The 8,777-nt window shown below is 39.0% G+C and overlaps 1 protein-coding gene across 1 annotated transcript in view; it reads left to right on the top strand.

Annotated features, from left to right (window-relative positions):
* Positions 1–8,777, top strand: part of LOC106873980 (UDP-glucose:glycoprotein glucosyltransferase 1) — a 186,770-nt gene that overhangs the window by 63,632 nt on the left and 114,361 nt on the right. The window contains exons 35-36 of the mRNA XM_052971269.1: positions 5,497–5,581; positions 6,481–6,590. Of these exons, the coding sequence (XP_052827229.1) occupies positions 5,497–5,581; positions 6,481–6,590 (195 nt within the window). The remainder of the gene's footprint in view (positions 1–5,496; positions 5,582–6,480; positions 6,591–8,777) is intronic.

The raw sequence follows: 8,777 nt of genomic DNA, 5'->3' as shown, positions 1-8,777 counted from the left end.
AAACATTTATAATCATAAATATACAGGGATTAGCATGAGTTGCTTCACCAACATACTGAAAATTTAGAAATAGCAGTCAAAGAACTACTGATTCCAAGCTGAAGGCACGTGGCTCAGTGGTTAGAGTGTCAAGCTTACAATCGCAAGGTTGTGAGTTTGAATTCCGGACTGGGCTGTGTGTTGTGTCCTCGAGCAAGACACTTTATTTCACGTTGCTCCAGTTCACTCATCTGTAGAAATGAGTTGCGACGTCACAGGGGCCAAGCTGTATCGGCCCCTTTGCTTTTTCATTGGTGACATGGAGAGGGAAGGCTGGTATGCATGGGCGACAGCTGGTCTTCCATAAGCAACCTTGCCCAGACTTGTGCCTTGGAGGTTAACTTTCTAGGTGCAATCCCATGGTCAGAACGTAGCAATGAGCGAAATACCACTAAGCATTTTGACCAGCATGCTAATAATAATAATAATAATAATAATAATAACAAATGCCTGATGCAGTACCAGGTAGTGGCTCTCATGGCTTCTGATCTTAACTGATTGGAAGTGTTATCATGTACATTGTTTTGTCTTGGTATAAAAGATGGGCTACAGCAAATATTCTGCTCAATACCATTGAGTGTTTTGTTCATCATTCTTAAACAACTCTTATCCAGGGACCTTTTGAGCAGGATGGGTTACTCAACTTGAAGAAAATTGTAACTGGGTCCCACCTGCACTGTTTATCTTGGTATGAAGTCTCGCCATTTTGCACACATGGTTGTGATGCATATCTCGTGTACTCTTATGAGATGGGTAGTCATGATGCATATATTGGGCTTTGTATATTTGTACCCCAGGTCACTTTGATGGCATGCATTGCTCTGTCACTCAATAATAATAATAATAATAATGGTTTCAAATTTTGGCACATGGCTAGCAATTTTGGGGCAGGCGGGTAAGTTGATTGCATCGACCCCAGTACTCTACAGGCATCTTACTTTATTTATCAACCCTGAAATCGATGCATGGCAAAATTGATTTCAGTGTAATTTGAACTCCGAATGCAGAGCCAGAAGAAATACTGCTAAGCATTTTGTCCTATGTGCTAATAAAGTAATAGTAGTAATAATAGTAATAATAACCCTTTCTACTAAAGGGACAAGGCCTGGAATTTTCAGGGAGGGCACTAGTTGTTTACATCGACCCCAATGTTTCACTGGTACTTATTTTATCAACCCTGAGAGGATGAAAGGCAAAGTCGACCTCAGCAGAATTTGAACTCCAAATGTAGTGACAGACAAAATGCTGTTAAACCTTTCGCTCAGCATGCTAATGATTTTGCTGGTTTGCCATCTTTATAATAATAGGGACCTTTTGAGCAGGATGGGCTACTCGACCTGAAGAAAATTCTAACTGGGTCCCACCTGCGAGGTCATGCACTGTTTATCTTGTTATGAGATTACAATGTCGCACACATATGGTTGTGATGCATGTGTCTGGTGTACTCTTATCAGACGGGTAGTCATGATGGGTATAATGGGCTTCGTATATTTTACCCCAGTGTCACTTTGATGGCATGCACTGCTCTCTCACTCAATAATAATAATAATAATAGTAATATCATTCGAGCGTTTGCCGATGCCAGTGCTGGTGGCATGTAAAAAGCACCATTCGTGTGTGGTTGATGACTGTGTCACCTGACTGGTCCCCGTGCCGGCAGCACATAAAAAGTACCCACTACACTCCCAAAGTGGTTGGCATTAGGAAGGGCAACCAGCTGTAGAAACCTTGCCAGATCAGATTGGAGCCTGGTGCAGCCTCCTGGCTTGCAAGTCCTCAGCCAAACCGTCCAACCTATACCAGCATAGAAAGTGGATGTTAAATGAGGATGAGGATGATGATGATGAATAATATCGGTTGGAAATGCTAAGTATTTTGAAACCTTGCATTTCTTTTAATAACTTTTTTTTGTTTGTGTTTAGTGTCTTGCTTCGTACCAACATGGAGTTCTTCACCGATGTCTTGTACATTCTAGTGACTCTACACTTACTTACTGTATAGTTAAGGCATTAATTAAAGATTAAAAGACATTTCAATTTTAATGGATAAATACATTAATGAAGGGGAAACTTAATTCATCGTCATAATTAATATGTATTCTCATTACCATAATTATTCTGCCAGTCTTTAATTGGATGCAAGGGTGTCATCTATGTTTAAGAATACGTCCAAATGAGAAACTCATCTAAAAATCTATTAAATTAATAATCTTAATTATTCACCGTCTTCCTATTCGTTATCATCATTAACGTGATCGTTGTTGTATTTATGTGTTGTTGTTGTATTTAGATTATATCTAGTAGAAGATTGATTAATTTGCTAAGTAGCATAGTAATTAATTTGACTAGTTCATTCCAGTAAGAATTGGCTATCTTGTATTCTAATTTAAATATCGGCCTCAGCCATAGATGTTTTGCATTCTTGGTCATCTTCCTATATGCAGATTTTTTTGTTTCTTTTCTGTTGTTGTATGTCCTTTACTGGTACCTTCCCCACCCACACCCTTACCTTTAACCCCTTAAGTAGGTAGGAAAATTGATTCATGTAGTATTATGCAATGCACTTTAATAAGTGATTATGCTAAATAATAACTGCATTTGTACTAAACAGGAAGAACATTTATGAACAATAAAAGCAGTATTAGTTTAAAATAGCAATCTGTGTCTCATACTTAAAGTAGATACAGCCTGAGGTTAAATACTGCAGTTAATTAGGCTTGCCATGATGTATCTGCTTTAAGTATAGCATGTAGGTTGCAATTTTAATTTTGAGAATTTTTTCATGCTTTACAGTTTTTTTTGTTCTTTGTTTTTACTGTTTTAAATTTGAAATTGAAACTGATAAAGCAAATATTTCTGTACTTCAAAATCTGTTGGTGGGATACTAATGTCCCAAAAACAATTCAAAAACTGAAATTGAAACTTAGGGTTCAACTCGAGCGGAAATTGGTTCAACTTCAGCTTTCCGATTAATCTGTTGATTGTAATGCTTATTTATTCACAATGTTTTGAATTAATTGTCATTGTTTAGTTTTAGAATGATGTTGGAGGGTAGGTGTGAGAGGCCAGATCTGTACAATTTGAACATAAAACAGAATATTTTGGTTGGATATGGCCAGTTTGAATGTTAAAGGGTTGGATGTAGAAAGAGCATGTAGTCCTATAATACCGTTTTCAAGGGGTTCTTCTCCAACTTATGTCAACATGGAAAATGGTGAACATAAAAATGATGAATGTCACCATGATCATGCTGCTGTTGTGGGTGGCGAGGATGGCTTTCATGGCTTTCCATGTTGTAAATATTGCTGTTGTAATACTTAGTCTCAGATCAAGTAACTTGACAAACCAATACAATGGCAGAAATAAAAAAAATTTTAAAAAGATATAAAAGTCTTTAATCCTAAATTTCTATTGCTGCTTTGAATTCCTAACCATAATGCTAAATATAAATTCTATAGACATTGTCTTATTCTTATGTACCTCTCTTAGATCCTCCAGTGTTGTCAGCATAATAGGCAATGATTCTTCTTCAAATGTCCAAATTGTTTGCTTTCTCTTTAGCTCCACTTGGGCCAGCCTCCATCATTATCCTATTGTCCCAGAATGTACTGCGCCATATCTTCCTTGGTCTTATATTCGGCCTTTTTCCTACTTCAGGCATCCATTCCATCATGGTGGTAGCAAGTCTCTCCTGTGTTAATCAAAGCACATGGCCAGTAAGCCATATCTACATTCTACAAACTTCCCAATAACATTTTGCCATCAACTTTGCCATTCATTTATAACAGAAAGGTAAAGTAACACAAACCTAAACTATGACAGTAGACCTAAATATAAGATGAACACACCATAGTAAAGCTTATATGCCAACAGAATGTGGCAGTCCTATAGAGGACAATGTTACTGTTGTTTTAGCCTCAAGAAAACATCTTTTCCAGCTGGCTATTGACACACAATTTGTATCCATATAGCATTTGCTAGGGAGGTCATTGCTCCCTTCTCTAGCCTTACATGATACTCACAGACCTCAGTTTGTGGATGGTTACCCGTTCTCAGTGTGAGAAAATCACAAGCTAGCGACAAAAGCTCTCTCCACTCGCAAACACCATATATTCTTTAAGCGACACACAGTCGCTGATCTTGTGTAAAGAAAAACAATTTGTTTTAAATCTCTGAGCGAGAGATGTACTGTAACAGTACCGAATAGTAAAGTTTATATGCCAAGAGAATGTGGCAGTTCTTGTGCTGGGCCCCCTCGCCTTCGTCTTCGTCGGCCCTCTGGCTGCCCACTCCCATGCCGCATGCACTCGCTGCTGACCGCACATGTCTCATCCAGCCGGCACCACACGCTTTGTGGCTCTATGATCCTCTCTCCCCCTCAGTCTTCCTTCCTTAATCCTCTCCCGTGTCCACCGGTGATTCGCGCCGCTGGCCGTCACGGATGGCTTCAGCAGTCGTGGGTTGTTCTGCTGCTGACACCGCCACTTGATTTCCGTTTCAATTCACTTTGTTTCCTTCCTTCGTGGACAACACAGGGCATCGTGCTGCGCCCCTTTCAGTACATGGTTGTCAGTAGTAGTAGTAGTAGTAGTAGTAGCAAATACCGAAACTAGTTAAAGTTAAGCAACTGACCAGCAGATCTGTGGTATTGAGCAGAATATTTGCTGTAGCCCATCTTTTTTACCAAGACACAACAATGTACATGATAACACTTCCGATCAGTTAAGATGAGAAACCATGAAAGCCACTAAGGCAGTGAGCTGGTAGAATCATTAGCAAGCTGGGCAAAATGCTTACTGGTATTTTATCCATCTTTGTGTTATGTGTTCAAATTCCGGCAAGGTTGACTTTTCCTTCCATCCTCTCGGGGTCGATAAAATAAGTACTAATGAAACACTGGGGTCAATGTAATCAACTAACCCCCTCCTCCAAAATTCCAGGCCTTGTTCCTTTAGCAGACATGATTATTATTTATTTACTCTTTTACTCTTTTACTTGTTTCAGTCTTTTGACTGTGGCCATGGTGGAGCACCGCCTTTAGTCGAGCAAATCGACCCCAGGACTTATTCTTTGGAAGCCTAGTACTTATTCTATCGGTCTCTTTTGCCGAACCGCTAAATGACGGGGACGTAAACACACCAGCATCGGTTGTCAAGCGATGTTGGGGGACAAACACAGACACACATACAACATACATATATATATATATGATGATGATGATGATGATGATACATATATACGACAGGCTTCTTTCAGTTTCCGTCTACCAAATCCACTCACAAGGCTTTGGTCGGCCCGAGGCTATAGTGGAAGACACTTGCCCAAGGTGCCACACAGTGGGACTGAACCCGGAGCCATTTGGTTGGTAAGCAAGCTACTTACCACACAGCCACTCCTGTTATTTATTTATTTATTTATTCTTCATAAAAATCACTTTTCCCTTTTTAATTCCTTTCAGCATCATGATGCTGAGTGTTCTGAAAAATACCAAATCTAAAGTGAAATTTTGGTTTTTGAAAAACTATCTTTCACCAACTTTCAAAGTAAGTTTAAACTTGTATAATACTTTACCCTACATGTATAATTTATGAACAAACCCTGAGCTCTTTTGTTTTTTTCTTTGTATTTTTTTAGTGTAAGACTGCAGCTTGTGTTTCTGTTGTACACAAACTTGTAGACAAATGGTATTTGTAATGTTTTAACACAAGTTGTTTCAAGAAAGATGTCAATTTTTCAGACTATTAACTTGGTCTTTAGATGTGAAACATGTTTTTTTATATATGTCAATACGAACATTGGACTGACTCCTGTGCAAGTGGCACATAAAAAACACCATTTTGAGTGTGGCCGTTACCAGTACCGCCAGACTGGCCCTCGTGCCGGTGGCACCTAAAAAGCACCCACTACACTCTCGGAGTGGTTGTCGTTAGGAAGGGCATCCAGCTGTAGAAACTCTGCCAAATCAGATTGGAGTCTGGTGTAGCCATCCGCTTCGCCAGGCCCCAGTCAAATCGCCCAACCCATGCTAGCATGGAAAGCGGACGTTAAATGAAATAAATGATGAGGGGGTGCTGAAAAGTTCCTGGCTTTAAGGATATTGCAAAAGGCCTGGTTGGAGGCTCAACCTCCCGAGTCCTTTTACGGGGCTTAGGAAAACTGAAAGCCCACAGCAATAAGTTTGTGAATCTGTGAAGGGGAATATGCTAACTATATTTGTAATTAATTAACTGATCCTCCCATATTTTCTTTTACTCAAAAACAGGAACTTTTCAACACCTTCTTGTATTATCCTAGGTGTCTTTCTTTTCTGATATGGTATGGGTGTGGTTTGAGAAAGATTTGGTTAGCTGCTTTTTCTAACAAGTCAAGGAAATGCAGACAAATAAATGACTAAATAAATGACTAAATATTCTTTCTTTTTTTTTTTTTTCGTTTTTTGCAGGATTTCATTCCTCACATGGCCAAGGAATACCAGTTTGAGTACGAACTAGTACAGTACAAATGGCCACGGTGGCTAAACCAGCAGAAAGAGAAACAGAGGATCATCTGGGGGTGAGTTACAGCCTTTTCCATAAAGTTCCAGACAAACAATGGCACTAGCATAGCTGTGTGTTGACGAAGCTTGCTTCATAATCATGTGGTGTCAGGGTTCAGTCCTACTGAGTGGCACCTTAAAGTTATATGGCTCTGAGTCGAACTGTTATTGGTTTCAAACTGGATGCTGCGTTAGCCGGCAGCACCAGCAGCAATGCTGGTTGATTATGTTAACAAGAGTGCTTATATGCACCACAAAGCCTTACGAGAGGTTCTCTCTTGGTAACTATCACCGTATTCCGTGTTCTAACACAACATCCAGTTTTAAGTGGGGATAAATATTATTTTTATATATTACTTAGATGCTTCTTTGTTTCATTTCCTGCATAACATGAGTGGATTTTGCCCCTCTCTCCACATTGAGAACAAAAGAATTTGGGCCTAGCAGCTTATAACTATCCTAATGTTATTCTTGATGTTATATCCATTATTATACTTGTTATTATTTCCGTTGATATTATTCCCATTACTGTTGTTATTCTTGATATTATACCCGTTATTATTCTTGTTATTATTTCTGTTGCTGTTATTCCTTTTGTTATTCTTGACGTTATTCCTATTGTTATTCTTACCATTTCTCTTTTTGCTGTTGTTGTTCCTGATGTTATTCTTATTGTCATTATTTCTGTTGTTCTTCCTGTTGTTTCTGTCCTTAATCCTGATGAGGATGACAAATGTGAAGTAACATAATTAAATGCCACAAAACAGTTGGTCCATCCCTTTTCTGATTCTTGTGATGCAGTTCACTGAACTTATACCTTTACATCACACCTACCAGATTCTATGAAGCTTGTGAAGTCAACCGTGTTAACATCTGAATTCAGAAATTAAACACTCAAATTATAACGAGCTGTTAAGATTATGGCTTCAGATTTGGCCCAAGGCTAGCAATTTTAGGGGTGGGAATAAGGCATTTACATGGACCTTAGGGCACAACTGATACTTATTTTATTGACCTTGGTAGGTTTCAAGGCTAAGTCAACCTTGGCACAATTTGAACTCGGAATGTAAGAGAGAGAGAGAGAGAGAGAGAGAAGTTACTAAATGCTACTCTGCTCCCTCCCAACACCTTATTTCATGCGTTTAGATAACACTTTCAAATTTTAGCACAAAGCCAGCAATTTTAGGGGATAAGAATAAGTCGTTTACATTGATCTCTGTGCACAGTTGGTGCTTATTTTATCGACCTTGAAAGAATTAAAGGTAAAGTCGACCTTGGCAGAATTTGAACTCAGAACATGGAGCTGGGAGAAATGTCACTAAACATTTCGAGCTGATGGGCGAACGACTCTGCTGGCTCACTGCTCTGAATGTGTTAAAGTAATGAATTTTAACATAAATGTGTACAAGGCCATGAATATGAGATTTTGGTACTTTATTTCATCAACCCTAGAAAGATAAACAGCAAACGTGACTTGGACTGGATTTGAACTCAGAATGTAAAGAGCAACTGAGCAAGAGAAAGAGAGAGAGAGAGAAAGAGAGAGAGAGAGAAAGAGAGAGAGATGTTACTAAATGCCTGGCAGCATTTAGTAATGTTCACCTTTCTGTCACTTTTGTATGATAAAATAATGTAAGACAAGTCTCTGATAAGACCATTCCACCACTTTAATTCCAAGAATAAAGATAACTGTAATCTGCTAGTTGAAGTCTTCGTTTTATCAGCCGAGATCTTTGAGAGGCCACATAATTCTGTCGTCTTTCTGCAGGACAATAGCTATATTATAAAGAATTATGAATTAATAATGGTACAAGAAGTACTAATTAAGTTAGTTATTTCAAAACGGTAATTCTATGTTGTCTAAGTTGGCAGTTTTGTTTAGCCTCAGGTTGGCTTTGATTCAAGCAGATTTATGATAATCAGACATTCCAGCCATGACTATCGTGTCGGGTTTTTCTTTTTTTCTGTTTTAATATTTTTGTTGGGGTTTTCAGTTTTATTCAGGACGACGTTAGGTGCAGGGATGGCTGTGTAGTAAGAAGCTTGCTTCCCAACCACATGGTTCTGGGTTCAGTCCCACTATATGGCACCTTTGGCTAGTGTCTTCTACTATAGCCTCGAGCTAACCAAAGCCTCGTGAGTGGATTTGGTTGATGGAAACTGAAAGAAGCCCATCGTGTGTGTGTGTGTGTGTGTGCACGTGT

This window comes from Octopus bimaculoides, chromosome 10 (genome assembly GCF_001194135.2).
Source record: "Octopus bimaculoides isolate UCB-OBI-ISO-001 chromosome 10, ASM119413v2, whole genome shotgun sequence".
Classification (NCBI taxonomy): Eukaryota; Metazoa; Mollusca; class Cephalopoda; order Octopoda; family Octopodidae; genus Octopus; species Octopus bimaculoides.
The sequence above is the reverse complement of the archived record's forward strand: the minus strand, read 5'-3'. Positions and strand labels throughout refer to the sequence as shown.